This window comes from Dromaius novaehollandiae, chromosome 26 (genome assembly GCF_036370855.1).
Source record: "Dromaius novaehollandiae isolate bDroNov1 chromosome 26, bDroNov1.hap1, whole genome shotgun sequence".
NCBI classification, from domain to species: Eukaryota; Metazoa; Chordata; class Aves; order Casuariiformes; family Dromaiidae; genus Dromaius; species Dromaius novaehollandiae.
The window spans coordinates 8,927,192-8,954,948 of NC_088123.1; the positions used below are offsets into that span (position 1 = coordinate 8,927,192).

General features: G+C 41.7%; 2 protein-coding genes across 4 annotated transcripts in view; one reads left to right on the top strand and one right to left on the bottom strand.

Annotated features, from left to right (window-relative positions):
* IKBKB (inhibitor of nuclear factor kappa B kinase subunit beta) lies at positions 1–13,375 on the top strand. The gene is made up of 21 exons (XM_064497877.1): positions 1–202; positions 286–380; positions 1,192–1,309; positions 2,094–2,163; positions 3,990–4,078; positions 4,547–4,636; positions 4,994–5,118; positions 5,481–5,588; positions 5,881–6,010; positions 6,456–6,650; positions 6,916–7,030; positions 7,391–7,514; positions 7,768–7,919; positions 8,030–8,091; positions 9,110–9,219; positions 9,455–9,504; positions 10,057–10,156; positions 10,347–10,494; positions 10,714–10,841; positions 11,592–11,682; positions 12,347–13,375. The coding sequence occupies exons 1-21, from the start codon at positions 98–100 to the stop codon at positions 12,413–12,415; spliced, it is 2,274 nt and encodes a 757-aa protein (XP_064353947.1). The 5' UTR covers positions 1–97; the 3' UTR covers positions 12,416–13,375.
* VDAC3 (voltage dependent anion channel 3) overlaps positions 13,146–27,757 on the bottom strand; it is a 15,733-nt gene continuing 1,121 nt past the window's right edge. For 2 of the 3 annotated variants that reach the window (XM_026112215.2, XM_064497887.1), the window contains exons 2-9: positions 25,135–25,206; positions 23,713–23,762; positions 19,279–19,431; positions 18,122–18,174; positions 16,308–16,535; positions 15,165–15,315; positions 13,919–13,976; positions 13,146–13,656 (exon numbers count right to left, since the gene is read on the bottom strand). In XM_026112215.2, coding sequence (XP_025968000.1) covers positions 13,565–13,656; positions 13,919–13,976; positions 15,165–15,315; positions 16,308–16,535; positions 18,122–18,174; positions 19,279–19,431; positions 23,713–23,762; positions 25,135–25,206 — 857 coding nt within the window. In that variant the 3' untranslated portion in view covers positions 13,146–13,564. Of the gene's footprint in view, positions 13,657–13,918; positions 13,977–15,164; positions 15,316–16,307; positions 16,536–18,121; positions 18,175–19,278; positions 19,432–23,712; positions 23,763–25,134; positions 25,207–26,286; positions 26,338–27,757 lie in introns of all 3 variants that reach the window. The other variant, XM_064497886.1, reaches the window with a different exon arrangement.

The following is a 27,757-nucleotide window of genomic DNA, read 5'->3' on the forward strand; positions in this document are numbered from 1 at the left end:
CCTCCGAGGGCGGGCGGCCGCACCACGTGCCCCTGGCGCCGGAAGCGGACGCGGCCCAGGCCCCGCAGAGCTGGAGCGGGAGCGCCGCGGCCCCGCCATGAGCCGGCCGGCGGCCCTGCAGGCGCAGACCTGCGGCCCCTGGGAGATGAAGGAGCGCCTCGGTACCGGCGGCTTCGGCAACGTCATCCGCTGGCACAACAAGGTAGGCGGCGGCGGGCCTCTCGCCCGGCGCGGCCCGGCCCGGCCGTCCGGCCGCGCTCAGCCGCGCCCGTGCTATGTCCGCAGGAGACCGGCGAGCAGGTGGCCATCAAGCAGTGCCGGCAGGAGCTGAGCCCGCGCAACCGCGACCGCTGGGCGCTGGAAATACAGATCATGAAGAGGTGAGGCCGGCCCGCTCCGCCGGCGAGCCGGGGCGCGGCCTGCGCGCGGCCTGCAGCTCCCGGCGGCGCCGGGCGGAGCGCGGGCCGCGTTCCCGCTCGCCGCCGGTACGGGCCGGCCGCTGCGGCACCGCCCTGCGGCGCGCGAGGCGGTAGCGGCGGCGCTGAGGTGAACGGCGGGAGAGGCAGGCGGCGACCTGCTGCCGTTCCCGGAACGTGCCTGCCCCGCCACGGAGGCGGGTGTGCAGCAGCTGGGTGCGCGCGGAAGAAAACCTTGCTTTGTGTTTTCCCTGCGCTCCCGAGTCTTGAGGTTTAAAGGCTTTGTTCTTCAGAGGCTGCGCTATTGTCTTCAGCGTCACAATAGTTTTGCTGTGTAGCTGCTCTTTTGCCTGGCTTAATGTGTGTGCTGGGTTGTCTTTCAAGATGCTGGATTACTTGTGTAGGATGCAGTAGTCTGAAAGTAGTTGGGATCTTTTCTGAAGCATGTTAACAGGCTGCATTAGACTCCTGCCTAGGAGCTACAGGAAGATGCCTTGCTGAGATCTGTTGTGTGTGTTCACTAAAGCAATGCGCTGACCGTGCACCGAGGCAGTGCGCACCAATTGCGCACCCAATGCAAGGAGTTGAGCTGAGTCTCTGAATTGCAGACCTCTAGACTACATTGTTTCCATTTCTAAAAGGATTAAGGTTCCTCTGGGGCTTGGTTTGATAACCATGTGCACATGAAGTTGTGGAGCTCTTGTAGAGTGATTGGCTTTCAGGTGTCTGCCATGGTTGTGGTGGTATGAATGTGTGCCTCATTTCCACTCCCTAGGCTGAACCATCCCAATGTAGTGGCTGCCCGTGATGTTCCTGAAGGGATGCAGAAGCTTGCACCAAATGACTTGCCGCTGTTGGCCATGGAGTACTGCCAAGGTGGAGACCTCCGCAAGGTGAGTTCACTGGGATGGTAATGGTGATAATGGTGACTAAGGGATCTCAGCAGGATGAGACCTGGGGTTTTTCTTCAAAAAAGTTTGGTTTGGAGTGCAAAGCCTCTTCTATTTATTTATTTATTTATTTATTTATTTATTAAATTCTGCTCTTCTTCCAAATTCATGTCATGGTAGTTACAGTATTTGGTGGGTTGGTTCTTGATAAAGTTCCTCTTGTAAAAACGTAAGCATTTTCTGAAACTTCCCATGTTTGTTTGGCTACAAGTGATAGCATGTGGAATTTGCACATAGAGGATGAGGGGGTGTGTGTGAGAGATGTACAACAGGATGCAAGTGTGGCCAAGAACATCATAGGGCAGATCTGTGGGTGTTGTCTTTCCTGGAACTGATAAACCTCTCTCTGTCATAGGAAAAAATAATTTGAGTTTATTTTAACCTTGATAGTTCTTTTTTTAACTTTTGCTATAACCTGCCTATTGATAAAACCCAGAGCATACAGCTGAAATTAGAGCTGATACTGTCGGACACAGGGGAAATAGCTATGAAGGGTGGAGACAGGAAAAGGAAGAGGATGGGGATGATGCTGATTTCTTCCAGCCGCCATTTCTCCTCTCCAGGGTAGACCAAGGCCTTGGGCGGTAACTGTTGCTACCAGAGGTCCCAATTCCATTTCATTGCTGTCCCTGGAACTTCTTGCATCCTTGAGAGTTTGTGGGATGTAGACCTTTGCTTAAGACATAGGAGGGAAAGATTACGTATGTTCTGTGTTGTTCTTTTGCAGTACCTGAATCAGCTGGAAAATTGCTGTGGCTTGCGGGAAGAAGCTATTCTTATCTTGTTGTCTGATATTGGTAAGTTGTACCAGTATCTTCAGTTGTCCCAAATGTGGAAGCCCTTTCACTGCTGAATCCACTCAAAGGCTATGTGACAGTGACTTCTTAGGCCTTGAATAGTACACATGCTTCTAGTCTTGTTCTACCAGTCCTCTCTAAGAAAGCCGACATCTGATTTTTTGTTCTTGCAATTCCAGTGTTGAGATGGATTTTTCTTTTCCAGCAAAAATGTTACTCAGGATTTCCCAGAAGGTTCTGGATAGCTGAGCGCTTGCTAAGTGACTCCAGTTTATATTGTACGTCATCTCTCCACCCTCAGTTTATTAGCTTATCATCAGCACTGCAGAGTGTGTGTGATCAGTTGTTTTCCATTAGCGTTTGGGCAACCATTATGTAGAATTTGAGACAGTTCTCATGTTTTCAGTGTGATGCAAAGACTAGAGAGAGCTGTCTAGAGACTTTTGGGGTGTTTGTTGTTGTTGTTTGTCATTGTTTTAGCAAGCTATGTTGTCATCATGGGCTATTATGTGGGTCACAGCAGAGGCGAAACTAGACAGGTGCAAAGGCTTTAAAGAGAAGAGATTCAAAAAGTGCTTTTGTGGTAGGTGGATTCTTAGAAAGTGAGCTTGTGGCAAGAGGAGAAACATGCATTTGTTAGTACTCCTACTGCTAGGCAGAATCTCCTGTCCTTTGTGTTCCCAGAGCATTTGTTCCCTGCTGTCTGCATCCTTTTACTTCTTCCTGATCAGGAAAAGATACTTGGAACTGACCAGAGACAGTGACAGGTCACGTTTAGAATGCGGTTTGTGTTTGTGCACTTGCATGTGTGTACAGGAGAAGAGGGACAGTTCTGAATCTCCAGTTGTATGATCTGAACCACAACTGATCAGAACCATTTTAAACTGTTGCTATAACTTGTTCTTCAGATCACTTACAATGCATGTTTAGCTGGTCTTCCTAGGGTTACTGTCCTGCAGGAGAAGGCTATATTTGTTGATAACTCCTGAAAGTCCAGTCAGATCATTCCATACTGCATAGGAGAGCTGCGTCTGGGAATGCAGCACTGTCAGAAGGGACATGAAGTCCCAAAGAGCAGAAAGTGAGTCCTTCTGGCGCAGGCCTGAGTTAGCACCAAAAAGCACAAACTGTAGAAATGCTGTCAGGTTTTGTTTTTCCTAAAACCATACCTTTTACCCACAAGATGGAAGATATGTTAAGGTGTTATCTTGACCAAGTGAGAGAAATACAGGGCATTTATTCTGCCTTACTATTCTTAAGATGAAGTTTTTATCTTTCCAGCGTAGAATGGAATTTATCAGCCTGCAAGTTGTGGGGGATTGGTGGTTGTGAGCAGAAACCGTATGTTAGGTGGAAATTTCCTAGGAAGAATTTTGCAGGTGAAATTGGGCAGAACAACAGCCTGTGGACAGGACAGAACAAAGTCTCTGGTAGAGCAGCCTTTGGATCTTAGGTTAAGACTGTTGAAGAAAGAGGCGTACTGAGAAAAGCTGAGTTTAGTCACTCCTTTAGCCGCAGGACATGCTTTGCTTCTGTGCCGCTGTTATAATTTTTAATCTTCAGCATCTGGGAAAGGGTTCATCGGAAGATTTTGGGTGAAATGAGATTACTATACCTTCAGAAAAAAATAGCTGCCAACAGAGCAAGTTCTGTTTGCGTCCAGAAATGTTTGATGCTTGCTTTTCAACTCGATACTTTGTTGGTCAATTGACTGTACAAGATTTGACTCAAAAGCCATGCTTCTACCATGTAAAAATGCATCCTTACTGAGCTCATGCTAGGTACTCTTAGTCACGTTCTAACAAATAGCTCTTTCTGTGTCTCAGCTTCTGCTCTCCGATACCTTCATGAAAACAGGATCATCCACAGAGACTTGAAACCAGAGAACATTGTGCTGCAGCAAGGAGAGCAAAGGGTAAGCAGGACTCGGGTGTCTTTGCTGCACAGACAAGTAAGTGTAAGAGGAACATGCATGTGCCAGACAGTTACAGTGATCCCTCTGCGAGAGCTCTCAACCCAGGGTAACAGCTAGCTTGGAGCTCTGTGTTGGAGGAACAGTATTCTGTGCAACTGAGATGAGAGGTTGTATTAGACTTCTGGTAATACCTGGTATTTCAACTTAAAATACTGATGAATGAACCTGATTGTAGTGACTGGCCAAAGATCTGAATTAGCAGTAACATCTCCTGTGCATATCAAGCCAATGACAATTTTATGTACCTTTGGTCTTAGGAACCTGCAGGAGTCTCCTATTTCCTCCTGCTTCTCTTCATTGACACCTTTCCTGCATAGATTTGAAGAGCTGAACTTTTGCTTTCTCTGCCGTGTGGTATGTTTTTAAGAGAACTTCTCCCCAGTCCTTGCTCTTTGTTGTGTGTTTCAGTTAATACACAAAATCATTGACCTTGGTTATGCTAAGGAGTTGGATCAGGGCAGCCTATGCACTTCCTTCGTTGGGACACTACAGTACTTGGTAAGGAAAGAATATGGCTAGAGGAGCAGCTACCACATTGTGGGATGAAGTCAACAGCGTAATTGTATTTTGGGCTGGGCAAAGTACTTGCCCAAGAAGGGGTACAGTTGGGCTGCTCTAGCAAGGAAAGGTAACTGTGTTTTGCTGACACTGTGTTTTCACAGTGTCTGCTAGGTATTTCTGTTGTAAATAAGAAGCAGGAGTGTAGCATTCACTCTGAGAGTATATCAAAGCTCTTTAAAGGTAGCATGTTCAGCATGGTCTTTGTAATGTGTTGTACAAATATTAATGAGCTCCGAAGAGGTAGAGAGCTGAGAGAAGGGTGGCTTTGTCTCTTGTGTGTGTGAACTGTCTCAGGCTCCAGAGCTGCTGGAGCAGCAGAAGTATACGGTGACAGTGGATTATTGGAGCTTTGGCACACTAGCCTTTGAGTGCATTACAGGCTTCCGACCATTCCTACCCAACTGGCAGCCAGTGCAATGGTGAGTGACCCAGGGTCTGGTGATAAGAAGAGTTCATGCAATACCACTGTCCTGGTTATGTGAAGGAGGGGTGTAGTCCCTGGATTTTGGGGGGAATTAATATCTTTCTTTCTTGCCTTATGGAGAATGGATACTTCAGTGGAGTTTATTGACCACCCCAGCCCCGCGCCCCCCCCCCCCCCCCCCCCCCCCGAGTTCTGATACTTCTCTTGGGGATCAGGACTAACTCCTGCAGGGCAGGTAGCAGAAACCAAAGCAGTATCTAGATAACATCTAACAAGAGTAACTGTAAGAGTCTACTAATGCGCATGCTGGGAAAGACAAGTGATTATTTCACCACTGTACTTGCTTGAATTCATTAGGCATACAAAAGTGCGACAGAAGAGTGAGTTGGATATTGTCGTTTCAGAAGACTTATCTGGAGAAGTCAAATTTTCTAGCACTTTACCTTACCCAAACAATCTAAACAGGTGAGGACTGAAAATCTGTTGTGCCATGCGGGGATAAACTGTTTCTCCTGAGAGTGAACCAGGTTCCTTACTATGTTAATCTGTAGATAGGAAGAATGCATGATACAAACAGTGCTTATGTCCCTCAGCGGACTTGTGTAGATAGAGAGAGTCTCTATTTCTGCATTCTAAACAGTGGATTTGTGATCAGAAAAAGGACTTGTGTGTCAGTCCTCCTGCAGAAGCCAAGCCATATGGTGGCTGCAAATGCACTTCAGTCTTTTCTGACCCTGTTCTTATTTTGGTCCTGCAGCGTTTTGGCTGGAAGATTGGAAAAATGGCTACAGCTCATGTTAATGTGGCACCCACGGCAGAGAGGTACAGATCCTACATATGGACCCAATGGGTGTTTCAAAGCTTTGGATGACATTTTGAACCTGAAGGTGAGCAGTGGGCCTGAATTCCTCTGAAAAGTTTTCCACAGAGCAGGTGTCCCTGCTGTATGAGGGAAGAGACTTGATTCATAGGCATAGGAGGAGGAGCAGCACAAAAACCCATTTAGGATGACAGCTAATGGCATGTGCTTTCCTCTTGCTTATTTGAGGAGAAATACTTACTGAGCTTGTTTGGATTAGTAAATAGCTTCTCCGTGTGCTGGCGGAGAATTCTGCTGGTGAAGCTGTTTAATTGCCATGTGGCCTCTCTTCCAGCTGTTGGAGGACAAGGACTTTGGCATCATGTTATGAAGTAGCTGTGAAGCAACTTCTTGAGCCCTGCCAAGTACTCTGAAACAGTTTCTTGGTGGTTGGTGTCTCAGGCCTGGAATCTCTGCTCAAACATGACCTGTGCATCTCCAGCTCTTCTCATATCACACTGCTCTTCTTGTAGTTGCTTCATGTTTTGAACATGGTTACGGGAACTGTACACACCTACCCTGTGACAGAGGAGGAAACTCTGCAGACTGTGAAGGCCAGGATCCAGTTAGATACTGGAATCCCGGAACAGGACCAGGAGCTACTGCAGGAAGCAGGACTTGCATTGTTTCCTCAGAAGTTGGCCACTAAGCATATAGCTGATAGCAAGGTGAGTCTGGATGTTGCCTTCCATGCCGCTCAATGAATCAGCGAGCGCTGTTCCCTCTTTGGGAGCAGAGCATACTTCCCTGCTGTTCTGTCAGTCCTTAGTTGTAGTAACCACGCAGACCTAACCCTTTGCAGAATAGGCACCCCATTTCCTTTGGTGTAACACTATAAACAGAACATTCCTCCACTGTGGAGAACTGTTTATGGTGTTACTGAGGATTATTGTTTATGAGAGAGCTCAGTTGGGTTTTTTTTGTCTTTGGCAGGTGAATGATGCTGCAGCTACAGACACAGACCTCCTCTTCCTCTTTGATAACCAGAAAGTTTCCTATGAGGCTCAGGTTGCCTTGCGTCCTCACCCAGAAAGTGTTGACTGCATCCGTAAGGATTTTCTCTAGTGTGGATGTGGGAGGATCTCTCCAGTGAAAGGGCTGCCTATGTTCTGTGGTCTGTACCATGTGCAGAGTAGAGAGAGTCTTTGCCTATTGGGACTGGAGAAGCAGTAAAACAAATTGGTATAGTGTTCGTTCCATTTGTCAGCCTAACTGAGGGAAGGAAGGGTTAGATGTGATATGCTGGGAGGAGCTCCCCAGGGGATAGCCAGCTATAGACTGTAAGAGGTAGACTTTTGGCTACGTGCTCATCAAAGGAGTGATGTTCTGGTCTGTCTTGTCATGTGATACTACTACTTTGAGGCTTCATGCTGATATGTACATTTTCCTCCCTCCCCTTTGTTTCCAGTTCAGGATCCAAAGAAGAATCTCCACTTTTTCCAGTTGCGGAAAGTGTGGGGTCAGATCTGGCACACAATCCGGATGCTGAAAGAGGATTGTAACCGGCTTCAGCAGGGACAGCGAGCAGCCATGTATGGTGGCAGTCTCTCTAGAATACTTATTTCTGCCTTTGCTCCCCTCTGAAAGGGAAAGGGCAGGAATGGGACCCTATTACAGGGGGGAGCTCATGAGTGGAGCTGTTTACAACTAATGAAAAGCTGAGTTGTGTCCTCTGACACAGCTGCTTCTGTGGTCTTTGCTACACTCAGCACTATCTACTTTTGATATATGTGGAAGTCTGGGTTTATAGTCTGATCATGCAATATGACCTTCTTGTCCTTGCAGGATGAATCTGTTGCGTTACAATAGTACCCTGTCGAAGATGAAGAATTCTATGGCCTCCCTTTCCCAGCAGCTGAAAGCAAAGCTGGACTTCTTTAAAACAAGCATCCAGATTGATCTGGAGAAGTATAAAGAACAGATTGAATTTGGAATTAGTGAGTATTGCATCAGGAAACGGAGGTCTTTTGCCTCTTGCCCCAGTATACTACCTCCCTTTTCCTGTATCAGCCTAAGAAAAGCCATCATTCTTCTTTTGTTCCTGTAGCTTCTGAGAAGCTGCTGTTTGCCTGGAAAGAGATGGAGCAGGCTGTGGAACTCTGTGGGCGGGTATGTTTCTAGAGCTAATTGCTTAGCCTTAAGAAAAAGAGGCTTTTCTCATTGTCCTCCCTTTAATAAAAACTTCTTGTGCTTGAGCTGACTCCAGACATCGCGCTATCTTGGTTTGGATTGCATCACTTTTTCCTTGCCAGTACTTCATGGATCTCTCTGTGTTTGTAAGACACAGGGAAAAGAGCGATCTTGAGGAATGTCCTTGCTGTCCTGCTAATCAATCCTGGAGCCAGGAGAGTTTTAGCAGGATAACTGAAAAGAGGATCTGGAACAGTAGGTTAAAAGCGAATGGGAAAGTGAATGATTAGATGATCGAACACCAGAATTTCGCAATTCAATACTGATGCTTTACAGGGCAGTGGTTTCCCATTCTTGTTGCATGCTATGCACCTGCTCCCCCTAAGGGATTCAGCCTTCTGACATAAGACAATGTAACCCCTGCCAGCTGGGCCAAGGACCATTTGTCCCAGATGAAAAGTGAAAGGTGACTAGTTAACGTTTGACTCCCTGCCAACACATGGCCCTTCTGCAGTGGGAGGAGGCAGAGTGGCAGAATGACTGTCTGACAAGTGGCAGTTCATGTTTCTGCATATGAACAAATTCAGGTGAAAAGCAGAAATTGGGGTCCCAGGGCAGGGTGTGGTTGTGCACTGAGGAAGAAGGGGAAGAACAGAGATTGGTAGGATGGGAGAGCATCAGCTAGAGTGGCAAGGAAAAGGAAGCATGACAGCATGGGAAGTAGCAGTACATTTACTGTGAAGTCTGACCCTTCAATGGCTCTTTTTCATGGGCCAAATTTAGCATAGAAAAGTTCTTGGAAGTTGTTTTATCCCAGAGCACCAAGCGTATTTCCTTGAATGGAAATTAAAACATTCTCATTCCTTTTTGTCCAGGGCTGCTGTTTGCATTTTGCTGATGTGAGTGTTTGGAAATGTGAGTGAGAAAGGAAGAGCCAGTGAGGTAGTGTCTCTTAGTATGAGACTGTCCCATTGCTTATGTGCTGCCCTGCTTTCAGGAGGATGATGTGGATCAGCTAGTGAAGAGGATGATGGCCTTGCAGACGGACATTGTGGACCTGCAGCGAAGCCCACTAGGTCGTAAACAAGGAGGAACACTGGAAGATTTGTGAGTTGAACCGTCTTGAACTTCATATATAGGAGTGTTGCTAGTGTAGCTTAGTTCCAGCCCAAATTATGGGGGACTGGCAGGACTTAACATGACACTAAAAGACAGTTTTTGACTCCTGACCTGTCAGTCTGAAATTGCAGACTGGTGTATAGAAGACTTAAGTTATTGAAGTAACTGTTCATAATACCAATCTTGGAGAAGTCACTTCTTGTTCTGTGCCTCTTTCTTTTAGAGAAGAACAAGCCAGAGAGCTGTACCGGAGGCTGAGAGAGAAGCCAAGAGGTAAAAGACATTTTAGGTCAAGGTCAGCTTGCTCTGTGTGAGTTTGAAATCTGGAGATGCAGTAAATGCATTGAGAAAACTTCCTCTGCGTTCCAGGCCTGGCTATACACTAGATGCATATGGCCTCCTCTAGACTTGACTTTTTTGGAGAGGAGAGTCAGTGAGTCAATTTTAAACCAGGCAAGCCTGGCTTTCCTGCTACCTCTTTCTAATTGTGAGACTCTCCTGAGCTCTTCTCAGAGCAAGTTGTTGCTGCAGTCATACACTGCTGCTTATGTTTCTATGTAGAATGCACGAAGGGCAGTTGGCAGTTGTTCCTTTCAGCAGCTACACAGTCCCAAGGCAGTAGACCTGCCATTCCAATTCTGCTTTCTGTTTCTCACCTTTTGAAGAGGGTAGCTAAAATCCAGTGTCCTTCATCCCACTCACTTTTGCGTGCTCTGAACTTTTGATGTTTTAGGATTAAAGAAGTGGAAACAAACCACTAAGAATCCTCTCAGTGTTTGCCTTATGAGCCTATTTATCTGTGTTCTAATCTGACTCTTATTCCAGATCAGAGGACCAGTGGTGACAGCCAAGAAATAGTACGACTGCTCTTACAGGCCATCCAAACCTTTGAAAAAAAAGTCCGGGTCATTTATGCTCAACTCAGGTGAGCTTCGGAGTCAACTTTTATTGAGGGTTGGGGAAAAAGCATTCTCTCAACGGGGTTTTGTTCTAGAGGTTAAACATCAAATGTGTACAGCTAATGTGGTTTCTGAGTGCTACAGAGGATAAGGAACTTCAGACAAGTTCCCCTACTGCAGCTGCCCATTTGTGACCTGATTTTTTTTTTTTAACAGTAAAACCGTAGTTTGCAAGCAGAAGGCACTGGAATTGTTCCCTAGAGTGGAGAAAGTGATGAATCTGATGAATGAAGATGAGAATACAGTTGTTAGGCTTCAGGAGAAACGACAGAAAGAACTGTGGAACCTGCTGAAAATTGCTTGTGTAAGTGGAAATAGAAAAAAGATTTTGAGTAAAACCGTATTTTTAGGATAAGTAGCACAGAGTAAAAGAAACCAGTAGTAGTGTATATGGTACGTCCTATGGTTGCTTTTTGCCATTCATTTGTATTGGGGTTAAAGCCAAGCTCTGAGCTCTTGTACTCCTGACTGCTGGAACTAAGTGGAAATAACTGCAGTCTAAATCTACTGTGTTTTTCTTCAGAGTAAAGTACGTGGTCCTGTTACTGGCAGTCCAGAGAGCATGAACACATCACGACTTAATAGCCCTGGTCAGTTGCTACTGCAGGTCCCTTCTGGAACCTACAATTTACCAGAATCAATCAGGAAAAGGTGAGGTGAGGTCTGGAGTTGTGTAGCTGCTAATGTTAGCAGCACAAGGTTGGGGATCCTGCTTTGTGAAATAAAGGCTTTCTTACATTCTGTGGTTTGTGTTCAGCCTCCACTGTCAGCAGTGTTTTCTACCTAATAGCTGGATTTCCTGGGGCTTGTGAATCTTCCTTTAGGAACAACTGGGAATGATGTATAAGTTCACCTCCCTGCCCTGAAAAGATAGGGGCTTGTTTTATCTGAAATGGTTGTGCTTATTGAAGTATAGTGCCAGCAGAAATTGTTGGAGTGTTACCATGTTTAGATAATGGTAGCTGGGCTGTATCATAAAGGAGAGCTTCTTATACCAAACACTTAAGATTCTGGCTTATTTAGAGGAATGGGGTTCCCTTTTACAGTTCTGGAATGACAGACTTTAGCTTGTTTGCTTGTATGATATTTAATCCTTTATTTTAAAGGCTGTTCTGTAACTTTTTTTTTTCCCTAACAGCGAGTTGATATAGTAAAAACCTGATTCCAGTTTGAACATCCCTTCCTTTCCCCAGTCCCAGTAAATGTGGGGATGCCACTGACTTTCTCAGTTGTAATATGAATCACCAGCTTATGAGCTTATGAGCTGACTGATAAAGTTTAATATTCTTCAGTGCAGCGCAGCATACCTGCCTACAAGTATTTCTTCATCCAAGGTAGTGGCAGCATCTCTTTAGACAAAACTTCTGTGGAAAATAACTGTATAACAATTGTCCTTTTCAGTGAGGAGCTACTGCTGGAATCACAGAAACTCTGCAGCCAACTCGAAAACGTGATGCATGACACAATGAAGGACCAGGACCAGAGCCTTATGGTAACACTTTTGCTATTTTTGTATAAGTAGACTGTGGAAGTCTATGGTTTCCAACTTCTGTATGTGTACCTTTCCTAGCAATGCGTAATATGGCTAATAGATTTCTACTATATTACTAGATATTATTTATTTCTATATTACTCTTGTCTAAGAAGAGAGTAGGATTTGTGGGAGATGCAAACCCCCACTCTGCCATCTGAACAGCTGACCAACCCATTCCCTACTTGCAGGGAATGGGAGCCATGCTTTGGGGACTGACTTTGTGCTGAACAACACGGCATTGGACATACTGTGGCTTCCCCTTCCCTGGAGAGATAGAGGACTTGGCTATTGTACAAAAACATGTGTAGAAGTGCAGTTTGGCAATCACGATCTTCCTGTGGTGGCAGTACGCTGGCCAGGAACAAAGGACAACAGTGTAGGGGGTGGTGAGGATGGACTTGTTCACTGAAGTAGATTATTGAAAAGAAAATCCCGAGTAACACAAGTAGTTTAAAGTTTTCCTTTAAATAAATTAAAGGATTCACTCTTAAATTATTTTGAGCAATTTCTTTGGAGTGAAATTTTAAAATCTGATTCTTTAAAATTTTTCCAGAATAAAGGGGAAGTAGTCTCAACTATAAGCTTGTATTGGAACTTTGTGGTTTAACTGTTTATTCTTTAGGCTCTAGATTGGAGCTGGCTGCAGCTTCAGGTAGAAGAAAGAAACAGTCCAGAACAAAACCAAATGTAAAGTCGCTTCAGTTGTATCTGAAGACATGCTACATAAGGAAGCCAACTGTGATAAGCTGCTGCATCTGAAAAGGGAAGTTTAAGTCCCTCCTTCTACTGTCACCTACTGCTTCTGTGATGCACATGGCCTAGCTTTTAATGTCTGAATCTCAAACACTTTTTTTCACAGGGATGTAGTAGGAAATGCCTGCTTGGAAAAAGTTGTTAATCATGCCTTGAGATAGCAGCTATTCTTGCTTTCTGACCTTCTCTATTTTCCCTTAGGCATTACACTTGATTGTTTTGCTGCCTTCTAATGAACAGTGGACAACTTACACAATCAGCTTGCACAGTCATTGGTAGATAATCATTTTCCTAATATACTTGAACTGTGAACTTATTTTCTTAACTCTGCCGATTTGCACTTTTTTCCTTAAGTGTAATATTGTACTTACCTAATACTTGTTTCCTATATGGGAACGAAATATCTGATATGTGTAAACTTTTGGTTTGCTCTATTTGATACCATCAATACAATTTTAATGAAAAAGCTGCTTTCATTGCGCAGGTCTCTGAAATGTGAGAGGTAAGAATATTATCCTAGAGAGCCTAGAGAGTGTAGATAAACTGCAAATGATTTGTTAAATTATATACCTGTTAACCATATTTAAAGTTCTACCAAAAAAAACATCAACAGTGCTCTACACTGTTGTGCTTATCTGAGCCTTAGTAAGAGGTGAGACACAAAAACATTATGTTCCAACTGTGACTGGTTTTATTTTGTTCTGATGAAGAACCAAAGTTTCCACTACAACACAGAGACGATTTCTATAAAAGGTTGTGAAGTGTAAGACATGCAGGATGCAATATACTAGAGGGGAGATGTGGGATTTTCTTCCTTTGTAACAAGATGCTATGCTGTCTTTAGGAGCCCAATTAAAACATTAAAAAGTGGAATGTGGCACAAACATTACAACTTCCATGCATGCCTTCAAGTATCTTCCTTTGAGGTGTTTGCACCTTCTGGGCTTCAGTGTTGGGTTAAAGCAATTCTTTGGAAGAGTAAAAGTTCACACTTCTTGAAATTTCAGAGTAATGTTAAGGCCAAACCCTCTGGGTATACTTTTTCTTCATCTCTCAGGGCCTATCTGTTGCTTTACTCAAAACTGCGTTAAGCTTCCAGCTCAAAGCCCAACCCAACTTTGTGACCTCCAGCACTGAAATTCTTGCCATCAATCAAACCTGAGAGAGTCAACTTTACACCTGGAAAAACAAGTAATGAGACCAATATTAAAAAAATAGAATGCAGTTCAGAACTGGCATCCCTGCATAACTCTCTCAAAGTACTTGAGCCTCACCGAAGCTTCTCATTTGCTCTAGGAACTTCAGCACATCCTTCATTTCTGTGAACCTATGTAAGATTTCTAATGATTTTTTTTAATCTATCTATTCTGTTTAAGAGAGGAAATTAAAGTAAACCACAACATAGCTGTAATTAGACTTGCTACCAGTTGGACTTACGTACCAGGTCGAAGGGCGTGAGTGTAACCAATTCCAATCAAGCTGGCATTATTCACTTTGGCCTACAGGGAAAAAGAAATCATTCTTCTGTATAAATACTCAAATAGAATAGTCCCACTGCCTCGAGAAGGCTGCTTACGTGTTGCTACTTCTAGCTTCTTGTAGACTAACCTCGAGCAGAGGTACATTCTCGTATTTCCTTTTCCCCACAAAAAGTTTCCAGTCTACCCAACTGTAAGTAGGTTCCTTGAATTTAACTCCAAATTGTAAAAGGCTTGAGTATTAGTTCCAGTCCTCCCCCCCCCCCAACCCCCAAATTTTGGTTCACTATTCCTACAGCGTGCTCTCCTGTCCTTCACTGTCACATCCTTGTCTCCTTACATCTTTTAAGGTATCTAGTTATTACAGTCCCTTAGTAACCAATAAAGTCTGTCTTGCTCACAAATCAGTGTTCACAAGTAGTTTAGTAGTGACTTTTTAGAAATGAGCAACACATACATGAATGTGCAAACCTCTTTTTACATTACTAAGTTTTGATCTGTTTACAACAGTGTTTCCTATTTCTTGTTTCGGCAGACATATCCCAGGACTAACTCTTGTTTTAAAGCCTAACAAATGCTTACTACTATAGTTTTTAGTAAGACACTGTACATACATATTGTAATTCACTCTCACTCCCTGGTGGACATGTTTTGTCTCCTAGACATCTCCCTCATTATTTAAATCTGTTTCTTCCTCCACCCCGCTTACATCTATGCAAGAATTTGCAAGTGTTAGTAGTAATACTTACCTCAGGACCTGAATTGACTTTTGAGGGTTAAGCCATTTTTAGGAGAGGGCTGTAAGCTCACCTGAATACCTCCTCTCATTTGACTATGCTAGTTTTAAATTATGCATTAGTTAAGAATTAGACAACTAAAATGTCTCTCATAGACTTCACACTAGTATTAACTTTTAAGAAAACATATTTTGTAGAGGCCTCAAGCACGACAGTTTAAGTTAGACACATGGGTGACTATTCCATCGTGGAGAAAAGAGTCCTTGAAGGTTTTTTTTTTTTTTTTTTGTATCATGTTTCACAAATACAATGTATGATGGCCTAGTTTACATTTGAACCACAATAGAACCCACAGTTTTCCACCTACCATACCTTCTCAGTAACAATATCTGAAGAAATTACTTCATACAACTAATTTTCAGCATTTAAGAAAACTTATTTCAAATATTTGCTCATGTAACAAAATTCTTACCACAAGGGAGGTCTTCTCATCCAGCTGGTACTTGGCAGCAATACCAAACCGTGTATTGTTACTGCCAGCAGTCCATGCAAGATTTACTGATGTCTCAACCTTATTATTAACCTTCTGATAAATAGACCCACCAAACTCAGTGCCGTCATTCCTGTTCGTAATAAATAAAAGTGGGTCAAGAATTTTCTTGTTTAAAAATAGTAACTTTTAGAGTAACCCTCCCTTTCCCACAATCATTTGATCGTTCTCTCTTCTACAACGAACCAACAGTCTGAATGCTTTCATGGATCCATGCCTATCTACTTCCTAGCTGGAGCTCTCAGACTCCTGATGTTTTAGACCCAAAACATGAGTTTAGGTTGTGGAATGGCAAGGGCCTTTCCAACAGCTGAGCCACAAGGTTTGTGATTCTGACCAAAAAAAAAAAAAAAAAAGAAAAAAGAAAAAAAAAAAAGCAGGGAACTTTACTTGTTTGTTCTAAGTTAAGAAAACAAGCCTGTAATGATACATAAAGAGACATAGTCAGAGGGAGACTTAAGTCAGCTATCATTTTTTTGTTAAGAACACTGAAAATGGGAATGAGACTGAAAACAGTGTTACTGTGGGACAGCTGTTTAAATACACAAAATTGAAAGCCTCTCAGCGCACGTGAACACCAAGACTAGAGCTAAGCTAAGCTGATATCTGGAAACACTGGGGTATGATGCAACACACCTCTCTCCTCCATCTTGGGCACTTCTGATCTAGAAACTTTCTGGTTGTGGGGGAAAGGGTGCATTAGTGTAATCAAAGGCTCCTTTATTTCTACCACTAAAATAGAAGTGAAGTTTACAGATTTTATTTCCAGTTTTCTAAATAAATTAACATTCTAAAGTGCTTTTTTGCCCCTCGCTGTCCTGTAACAAAACAAAACCAAAATTACTCTGAAACAAAGTCTCAGAAGATGACCAAAAGTTGTAAAGTTGCCGCCCGGCCCCACCTGAATTGAACTGAAGATGAAAACACAGAATGTGAATTATTTAAAACCAACTGAATCCTCATCGCCCTTCTTTCCATCCATCTTTTACCTCGTACAGTAAGTTCTCACCACTCATCTAGTTTGGCTGCTCTGATAAAGTTCTTCCAGGCTCAGATAATACTTACACATTAGTGTGCAGCTGAAAGTCTCCTGCCTTATATCCCAAGGCAAAGTTATTTTGTGACAGCTTAGACTTGGCTGTATCAAAAGCCATCTGGTAGCCAGCAAGCCAGCCTTCATAGCCTAGCACTGCCCAGCCATAGATGGTTGGTCCAGAGAGATCAATGTCTATGTTGCAGCCTAGATTTACATATTCTCTTTTGTAGGAGGTCTTCAACTTTCCACTCTTCTTCCTGCAGAGGGAAACAATCAACTTTAGCCGTTATACTATAACAGTATAAACATATATAATTTTAATCATATATTTTATATACACAGATACACACACACACACACACACACATATATCCCTTAAGGAAAATTAATTATTAAATAATTGCAACACCTACTCAAAACAATGTTACCACAGCTGAAGAGGACATGGGATAAGGGTGATAGTGGGATTATGTATGTTTATGTTGTGCCATCTTTTCATCTCTTTTCATCTAACATCTCAAACTCTAAAATCCTCAAGTAGTAAAAAGACATATTTCTAGTTACGCTCAAAACCCATCAAGTTTCAAATTTTATTATCCACAAGTATTTGCAATGCATTATGGCATCACCAGTCTCTTTCTGCAGCATCTGTGACATCTCACACTGACAGCTGGCTTGTTCTTTAGTGACTTTCTTCTGCTCAGTTCTCTCCACTGCTCCTTCACAGGCCATGCCCGTTGTCATTCCTTATTCACTTTGCTCTGATCTTAATGTTTTTATGGCATACTTTAGTCACTCTTTCCAGTTCTAGCCACTTTTCTGCATCCCTGGGGAACTTCCTATGTGTACATGTTGCTGGATACCTACCTCCTCTACTGAAAGCAAATTTCCTCATCTTCCAGCCATCATCCACTTCTTTTCTCAGTCTTTCTCTCTCTCTCTCTCTCACTCCCCAACATGTGTTTGTGCTCATCTTGTTATCAATTCAAGCTTAACATAACCAAGACAAAATTTGAGCACCTCCCTAAGCCTCCCCCCAACCTCTTTTCTCTCCCACTGCAAGCACAACAGAACATGACGCTGCCTGTCACTCGTACTCCAGGCCTTGCATCTCACCTTTAACGCATTTTCTAAATCCTTACATCCAACTGGTACATCAAACTGTTTTTTCTGATACGGTCTCCCTGAGACTAAAGAAATACTAATAAATATTTACAGAGCTTTCTCAAGATTCATGCATATACAGGCATAAAACCCCCTCCTTTACTGCCTAGAAAAAAGACAGTACTTCAAACTGATTGTTATTCCACTGCCTGTCATAATACCTGTGCTGTTCTACTTCCTTGTTCAGTTATGCTTAGACATCTTTTTTCTTTTGTTTAATACTCTGCCCATAACCTTCAGAAAGCAGAATAATTTTGCTTTGTGTTCCTAAGGCACTGATTTGACAGCAGTAGGACTTCCACCACCATGACAAAGACAGTACAAGTTAAGCTTTCCACACAAGACCCAAATGTTTAAGGGAAAAGTTACAGAAGTATAACACCTACTCAGAAATGACAAATTTGCAAGTGGCCAAAAAGACAAAGAATCATTATTTTGCAGTCTTTGTTCTTCTGAGCCCAGTATTATCCATCACCTTCAAAATATACTACAGTGCCTGCAGAACAAAGGTCTTGATTTTTTTTTTTGATCTAGAATTCCTGCCTCCTGCAATATTTGAAAATGTTATTCAGCGACAGTAAGTTTTGAGCATTTACAGAATGATCAGAATAAGCATTTCTAATGTGAAGAACAGGGCAGTTCTTGAAATCTGTAGGTAAAGGTGACAGAAAATATTTACCCTGTGTTTGGTACAAATACAGTGTCAAGGGCCACCTTCAATCCTTCAGCCAACTGCAAAGAGAAGCAAAGTTGTCATCTGCTCAGAACTCTACTGAAATGTTTTTTGTTTTTAATTTTTCCTCCATCATTATAGCTCTACTTCACATCTAAAGAGAAGACAAAACATGAACATAATGTCTCCTACATAATTTTACAAAAAAAAAATCTGAAGACACTGTAAGATAAGTGATTAGAATTTAGACTTTCCCCCTCAAAATGACACAAGATAACAGGTACTTCACAGATGTGTTTTTTCATACAGGCAGATTTCAAATCTAGCATCAACAAGAAAAAAAATGGAGAAACTGTATTCAAGAGAGAAAAGTGTTCAGTTTATGTTTGTTTATTCTCTCTAGTTCCATCAATCCACACATAACCCAAGAGTCCCTCAGGATCTATGGGTATCCTTTTAAGACTGGGCACTACTTCATAGGCCAGACCGTGTACCTAGCTCAGCTGTTCCACCCTCATTTTGAGATGGACAGCCAAACAGACAAAAGCTCAAAACTGTAGCTATGCAAACAGCGATGCACAGAGCACCACAGAGCATTGAGTGAAAAGCATAAAACCATCACCTTTGAAAAGGAGTTGCGTATTTTGAGATGGCTGTATACGAGAAACCCTTTGCTCTAGCAATGCCAAGTTGCAAACACTAATTTTACTCTTCAACCTTAAGGCACCCAGAGTTAAGTCCTCGTATGTTAGGGTGCTTAAAACTGAGAAACCCTTCTTTATTTAAAGATCAACTCTAGCTATATAGAGCTGTCACTCCTGCAATCATGCATGAAAACCAAAAAGTCCCCTTCAGAGTGGATAATAGTGATATTCATTCAACCAGCTGATCTGATGTGCCTATATCTGCAATGACTTTGTATCATTGGATCATTATGTAGCAGCACTTTGAAGCAGGGGGGATGCTTTCACCAAAAAAAAAACCCCAAAAACAAAAGAGATTCATAATGCTCTCAGTCTGTGCTTTCTGCAGATACACTTTATCTTCTTTCTTTTCAGTTCTCCAGATAGTTTTGTGCAACTTTTGCTCTCCAGTGTTTTCTGCTCAACTCAGCTTTTCATGCCAGCTGCTGAAACATTTTCATAATATCCCCTTCTTCTTACCTGATCCTCCACAGACACTTCTGTTCCCAGTGTGTTGTCTGTGTTCCACTTCTGGGTGAATGTAAGTCCACAGTCTTGGATCTTATATTTGGTCTCTAGACTCCCTGAAGCCTTGCCTGTGTCCGTATTGGAAGACCCAGTTGCAGTAAATTCCTGCCAAGAACACAACATGAGAATCAGCACTCAGATATTTTATACATTCTGTACATCTTCTCTGTTGCAGATTTTTCCTTTATTGAGATGTGGTGATAGAGACCTGAAACATGCTTGGGTTGGAAAAGCACTACTATACAAAGACCTGTTGTCTTCACTTACTTTTCATCTGCATCTTTATTTCATCACCTGGCTCCCCCTATAATTTTTATCATCACACTTTTTTCCCTAACTTATCCCCCACAAAAGAAAAAAGCAGTTTGCTGTATGTTTTTCTACTCCAAAATTGCAATTATTATTATTATGACATTCAACAACTCGCTCTACCTTCCCATGGATCCCTACACACATAAAGACAGGTACTCACTTGGGATACAAAGCTTCTTGTACCCTTGGGTTTTCTCTCAAACTTCTCTGATTTCCTGTATCATATTAGCAGTACTGTCCCAATGGCATATCAAATAGCACCTATTACGCTGCCTCTAGAAATCCACTCTACCCTCAACAAATGCAATCCCACATCCAGCTTAGGCTACCAGATGAATAGCTGAAAAAATATTTTAATTTTTCTCTCATTTCTCCAGACATCCCATGTGTTTCTTCCTTGTCATTCTTCTTTCACCATTCAGCAGTGAAAATGTTTTCTGGAGAATGGTCATCAACACTTTCCACGCTGTCTACTACCCCCTAAGATTGTTGTCCTCCTGCCCTCTATACCATTGCCACTTAAACCCTCACCTCATGCACCGTGCTTATGACACTAAGACCTTCTCCCTCAACCAAATTCTCTGTCATTACCTGTCAGCAACTACACTTCAGAAGCTGGGCCATCCCTTTGTAGGGTACCTTAAAATTGTAGACCTTTTCTGGTATCCTTCATAGTTTCAGCACATAATTTGACCCCATTGGCAGCTTGACATCTCTCCATCAGGCTGGTCCTTCATGGACTAGTATAATCGAACCAAGAATTTTGAATTCTGTATAATATATACTCTTGTGTAGCACACTGTCCTACACTCTTCGACAAGTTCCCCACACATCAGAGCTTCCTGTTAATTAAGGGACACAAAGTCTTCATGAACATCTCTTCTCTTGGAATTGCTCAGAGTTAGCCTACTCAGTGTTTCATGCACAACAGACTACAAGGCAATGGGTAGGCATATTTTGGCAGTAAGCTCAAGGTATACCAGCTAAGTTTTAAGAAGCATTTGAGAAATGATCTCATTTCAGTTGTCCTCACCTCTCAGATACTTTCTTTCAAAGAAGGTAATTAACCTTTGCCATTACATTTCCGAGTCATCTCTCTTTTGCAGTTTAAATATTGAAAGATACAGTGCTTGACAGATTACAGTATCCACTGCCAACATGTCCAAGCTTTGAAACCCTAACTTTTAAGATTTGGCTTGTTCCAGGACAGTATTCCTGGATGGTGAATACCTTACTTTCACAATTTTGGGCTTTGCAGAGTGCATAAAGACTGTCTTTAAATGGTTTTGGAGTGCCAGGGAAATACTGCCATAACATTCCTAGCACACCAGGAAAGAAAATGAAATTTACTGTAGCTAATGCGCTACCACAACAAAGCACACCAACTTTATTTCACATCTATCCAGATAACAAAAGTACATGATGTAAGTCAGGAAGCGTGTGACTGTCTTTTAAGACATGCTCGCTACGCATTCCTCTAACGTCACTTCCACAAACTTAATGCAAAGGCATCAAACCTGCATCAGGCCTTAGAAGTACTTTTTTTTCCCGACTTTAATGCAAGCAAGCTGATCAAAAAGGCTTGATTTGTTTCTCGGATCGGGCACAGAAAAGGTTTTAAAATGCTTTCTTTTTTTTTACAGCCGAAAGGAAACAAACAAACAAAAAAGAACTGTGCTGTGTTATGGTCAAAAGCGAAAGGATTTTCCTAGCTGTCAGAACTGAATCTCCTTCTGGAAGCAGAAGGAACACAGGCAAGATTTGCTGCCATCAGTCTTTAACTGTCAAAAGCAGAGACTTCTGATTGAACACCATCTCCGGTAGAAGCATTTCTGAAATTTTCTGAAACTGAAAACCAAACTCAGTGTGGCTCCATGTCACACTCCAGTCTGAATCAGTACTCAAGCCCAGCTTCTCATTGCCCCTTCATTCATGGTGGCTGGCATCTTCAAGAACACCGTGCACAGAATCACAGAATGGTTGAGGTTGGAAGGGACCTCTGGAGATCATCTAGTCCAACCCCCCTGCGCAAGCAGGGTCACCTAGAGCACGTTGCACAGGATTGCGTCCAGATGGGTTTTGAATATCTCCAGAGAAGGAGACTCCACAACCTCTCTGGGCAACCTGTTCCAGTGCTCTGTCACCCTCACAGGAAAGAAGTTTTTCCTCATATTCAGATGGAACTTCCTGTGTTTCAGTTTGTGCCCATTGCTTCTTGTCCTGTTGCTGGACACCACTGAAAATAGTCTGGCCCCATTCTCTTTACATCCTCCCTTAAGATATTGGTATACATTGATGTAATACATTGATAAGATCCCCTCTCAGTCTCCTCTTCCCCAGGCTAAACAGGCCCAGCTCTCTCAGCCTTTCTTCATAGGGGAGATGCTCCAGTCCCCTAATCATCTTTGTAGCCCTATGCTGGACTATCTCCAGTAGTTCCATGTCTCTCTTGTACTGGGGAGCCCAAAATTGAACACACCTACTGTGGCAAACCTGTTACAGTCTGTGAAAGAATTACAACTGGTAGAAAAGTTGATAAAATGCTTCAAAACCTTTTAAAACTACAATGGTTGTGTCTAAGTACACAGGAAAAAAAAAACTCTATCAAAACAAGCAGAGGTCCTGCTAGTACCCAAGTATGAATTCTCCATCCCCAAAACATATTTTGTTGCAGCAAAATGCTAATTAGACACACTTTGGCACAAAGCCGGAAGCAGTAGAAAACTTTCTTGATTTCTCTTCTGCTATTTTTCTTGTGTTCTTATTTTGGACTGTTGAGCAGAGATTACAAATGGCTCTACATGCATGGATCATACAGCTGGTTAAGAGCTATGGACACAGTCAAACTTCATTACATGGATGACATGACTGAAAAAAACAACAGATTATGAACAACAGTATGGATCATTGAAAAATCTACTAGAGAAAGCAACAAAAAACCCCAACACCAAAACAGTCACTATTCTTACCAGCTGGATAAATATCCAACATGAAAGTTGCATGGAAAAGGAAAAGCACATTTTAGTACTTGAGAATATGGTTCTGCATAGTCTGTTACATTTAGAAGACAGCATAGATAACTGTTACCATATTATTTGAGAATCAAAGCTTCCTGCCAGGAAAATTATGCATATTCTGAGATGTCAGTAACTGATTTCAGTCAATAAAGAGACCACACACTTCCTCATGCCCACATGTGCCTGCTACACAATGCAAGTAATCCATCAAATACTCAATTGAGACAGCACACAATAATGCAGCTTTTTACTAAAGGAATGATTTAAGCCATTTATATAATATGAAGGCAAGAGAAGGAGGGAGCTCAAGCAAATGTGGTTATGAGAGAGGCTGAAAAGCAGCACAGGCCAATCAACCTGAACAGCACTGAATGCTTAGCACATACAGAACTGAGACTCAGTGCCAGAATAAGCCTGTCTAGTGTAGAACATATGCCAGTGGTTATAGACCAAAAACCGCGAAATCCATTCCTGGCTTTGCCAATCCTCCTGTGAAATCATGAGGAAGTTAAGTTCTACTTCTCCATCAGTATTACAGGGATTACAATGTTTTCTAGTTACGTGAAGTGCTGTAAAGTTTAATTAATGCTTATAAAATGCTCTAAAATGCTACATAAAAGGTACTATAGGAATACTATTTATTTTTAATTAAGTCTTGCATCGTAAGCATGGAGGAGATGACTGAAAATGAAGTTAAGTCAAGTCTGCTTCTTGGTCTTTTGGATAAAAAGTCAGTTTGGAGTCAAAATCCTATAAATCCTGCCAACAATGGCAGAGCAACTCAACTACATTCATAAGCAGAAGTGAGAGCCATTTAGGGTGAAGGAACTCTTATGTTTGGAGATGTGGCAATAAGAATTCTTACACACCACAGGAAAAGAAGTACCAATATATCAGTTCTACTCATCATTGTAGAAACACATCAGTTAGCTACAGGTTTTAAAGTGAGAACTGAAAGAGTAAAGCAACACCTGCTAGCAAGTTATTGCTACCATTTCAGGAATCTGTCCCCACCTTGAAACGCTGGTGATGCTGGAAACCCCTCCCCAAAACTTACCACTCCACTGGAAGACTTGGTCTTCAGCTCTAACTTGACCATTCCAAATCCTGAAAATAGAAGAGTACACAGCTTCTGTTTCACCATAACATTACAAGCAAAGCCTATTACTACACTCCAAAGCACAGCAGGCAGGGATCACTGGCCTGAAAGCAGACAATGATTTCAACAGGTGTTGATCTTGCTGAGGAATGATTAAGGGACTTGGACAATTCAAAGTGGATGGGCTCCTTTCCCATCACAATATAGTGAAGCAGAAGCATTTTTTTCTTTAAAAGGATATTGAAGTTGCTCTTTATTTTTCTTTAAAAGGTTAGCAAGGACTGATAATTTTTCAGCACATAAGCGGCTATCACAGCCATGTAGTCCATGGCAATGCATAACACAGGCCAGAGGTTTTTACCCATGATTTTCCTCATCAATTTCTAGTAAACTTTTGATAAGCAAAGGCATATTTTCAGAAGAGTCCATAACCATGACTTAAAAGACTTCCAGTGGTAGGAACTGCTATGCTTCTTAATAACTCATGTCAATATTTGTAGCAGTAGTGATGACATTGCTGTGACGGTCTCAGAACAGAAGCAAAGCAGTGTTTATATACAAAGGTGCATCATTTACTAAACCAACTATTTATAAGGAAAAAAGCAAACAAGCTTTCAGGCATGCAGTTGCCTTCTCAACAGATAAAGAGAAAGCAGGAACAGAAATTTGAAATAGAAGCAGGAACCTCAAACATCCATTATTAGATCTCTCCAACAAACCAGCAACTTGAAAGAAATGAACGGTTAGCATTCATAAAGCAAGAAGAGACGCAAGTCAGGAAAGAAGTGATAAAGTTGTTAATATCTGTGGAACAGAGAAAGAAAAGTAGTTATCACTTCTGAGGCAAAGTATATTTACACTATGTTTCTAGTTGGAATTTACCAATAATTTCAAATGATCCACCTGCTCTTAAAATATTTGGACAGGTTAAACAGCTACCCATCATCAAGTATCTCCACCTTCGGTAGCTGTCTGCAGACTGTGATCAATTGATATGGTTACAGTTTCTTCTAAGCAACTCAATTTACTTTTTAGTCTCTGACTACAAGGCAGGAATTTTTCTTTTCCCCTTCTTGGAGAAAAGTATTTTCAGCCTTCTTCAACCAGGGCTGTATAAATTGGAATATGAAAAACACAACATTCTTCAGAGACATGAAGTGCATCTAAGTTAGAACTCATAACTCTCCCTTCTAATTTTTTGCTTATTGCAGCATTTTCATGATACGTGGCCACATTTCAGTTTCTGTACAGGCTAGATGTGCCATCCCTCTGTTCGATTCCTACCACAAGCTACTTGATAGATACCTGAGATACTATTTTTTTTTCCAAGACTCCCAAGAAAAATATGAAAGATTATCAAACCACAGTCACGTTACTTACCATATCCCTTATTGAATACATCCCTGGCAGATTTTCCCAAGTCGCAGTATGATGGTGGGACAGCCATTGGGTCTGAAACATATTGGAAGTTTTAAGAATCTAGATTTAACAGTATAAAATCTAAACTATATCCCAAGCATTTATAAATATGTATGACTAGTACCCTCTATGTATTTCACCGATACAGAGATACAGGACCGCAAGACAAAAACCTTTGAAGAGTGTTCGGAAAAGTCAACCTTGCGTCAATGTTGTTTTGTCAGGAGAAAAAAAAAAAAAGCCCACACCACAAATTCATGAAGCTATGAAAGGCAGTCCACTATTTGAATCACTGAACCCCAGGAGCAGCATTGCATTCAACTGCATACCTAGGCCTCATATTTTGCTATTATATCACAAAAAGAAACAACTGAAGGAAGCATCATCACTGTTCCAATAACAAGCAAACACTGCTTTCATGACAGGTACCTTTCTGACAAGGACCCCAAGAAGCAAAGACACACTAGCACTCCCCCCACTACAATTAGTTCACGTACATGTAAAGATACACCTGCCCCAGAAAAGAACAGCCATCACAGATGCTGATTTTGTTTGATTTCAATGGTAACTGCCACTTCATCCTTCCTACAGCTGAGCAACAGCTGACACCAGAAATCTCTGATCCCCACCTGTTATTATATCAGACCAAAAAGTGATCTAATAAAATAGTAATGCAAGCAAAATACATAAAATCTCTAAAATCATCATTCCTCTTCCCTCACTTTATCTGCTTACCCTTCCTTTCAACTATATTGGAATGCTGCTGTTTTGTGCCCTATTTCTTATTGATAGTGTTCTGATCTTGACTTCTGCTTTCAGCAAAAATCTCACAGGTATTCCTTTGACTTTTGTATAACGAGAAATGTATTCCTGCAGCACCTTCTGACATTGCTTTCTAAAAAACAAAGTTAATCAAAACCCAAATAGCTTTGCAAAGCACTCAGCTTCTCTGTCACAAATGCAACAGGATCTGCATTAGCTAAGTCCTACTTTCAGACAGTTAGCCCTTTCCTAAAATGAAGTATTTGGATGACGTGCATCCTCTGGTGGACAAATGCACTATGTTCAATGACTTAATAAACTAACCTATACTATATATCTATCTATATATACCTGTGGGTTTAGAGAAGCTAAAACAGCTGGCCATCACTGCAGATTCCTTATCTGAAAATTAGGACATAAAACAGGTACTTTGCAATATGAATATGTAAAAAGGCCTTTTTACCTGTCAGACATGGAATAAAAGTAAAATCAGTGAATCACTAATGATGAAAGACACAGAATATATCCTTTTACAACAGGTTAGTTTAAGTTATTACAATAGTTTTGGCAATACGGCTCCAGAGTAGAGTTTATCTTTCTTATAAAACAATGTCTTTTCACACAGATCTCTTGATTCAGAAGTTTCAACAGATGTTTTAAATTTCTGGATAATTTTTTTCAATAGGTTTGTCAGAATAGCTCATTCCGCTCATTTCAAAAGCCTAGTAACTCAGATTTATGTAGCACAGCTGATGCTTGGACACAGGAAAAGTTACATATGCAGTAACTGCCTAACATGCTTGTGAAACTCACTTTTCCCAGCAAAGAAACATACAAAAGATAACTTTCTGCATGACAGTTCATTAGATACACAAGCAGAATAAGAAAAAAATGCTACTTTCCTATGACATTTTGCTCCTGTGTCCCAGTCGGCTTTTAGGGATCAGTCCAGCTATTGAAAAGATGACAAGATCACTCCATAATCTTATGTATTCGTGGCTGACCTCCAAACCACATAATCTATTTTCAATTAAAAATTTAACAAGAATCATCAGCGAGCCACAATACATTTGGGGGTCTGAGATTAACTTATTGACTCAAAGAGTTTAGAAGACATCAGTCTATTCTAACTTTCAATAATGTTTCACTTTATGAATTAGAAAGAGATGTTATAGCAAGAGGAAGTTAAAACTAACAATCCCCCGCGCCACCACCTTTAGTTTCTGAAAACATGCCATGTCCTTACCTCTTTTGATACTTTGCCAGCTGTCTGGCAATTTTTTTCTTTAACCTCCCTACAGAGAAGAGCATGGGCTTTGGAAACAGAAGAACAGAGTTGACCAGCATGTAGTTCATGAGGCTCTCTTCAGTAGCTTATTTGAAAAAGCTTTAAGGAGAACTCTTCCACCCTGTTCAACACCCCCTCACTCCAATTCTCTTATCCTTCTGTCTGGCACTCTGTTCTTCCCTCAACTCATTTTCATAAGTTTATCGAGATATCATGGATATTCTGAAACTATTAACTTAAACACATCCCCTGTATTTATACTATACAGCTGTATTTGCTGTGTTCTGGATGTTTTAACAAAGATATTAAATGTTATAAGTATTTACACGCATTATTTTGGAAAAAGAAAAAATTCTGCAGGTTAGCTCATGCTAAAATTAGGTAATGCTTTGCTAATAACAAGCAGTTCTAACTTCAAGCCAGAAGGGTTTAGTGGAGCTGAGCTCCCAGTTCCACAGCCATTAATACCAAATTTGCATTGGTCTCCATAATCCAGATGTGATGAGAATGGCTGACAAAACATGATGTAAAGCA

What these genes read in the sequence shown, in the direction of transcription:
- IKBKB (XM_064497877.1), top strand. Translation starts at nt 98, where the DNA reads ATGAGCCGGCCGGCGGCCCTGCAGGCGCAGACCTGCGGCCCCTGGGAG. An exon ending in TCATCCGCTGGCACAACAAG is followed by an intron (nt 203 to 285) that starts GTAGGCGGCGGC and finishes CTATGTCCGCAG; the next exon opens with GAGACCGGCGAGCAGGTGGC. An exon ending in ACCAGGACCAGAGCCTTATG is followed by an intron (nt 11,683 to 12,346) that starts GTAACACTTTTG and finishes TTTATTCTTTAG; the next exon opens with GCTCTAGATTGGAGCTGGCT.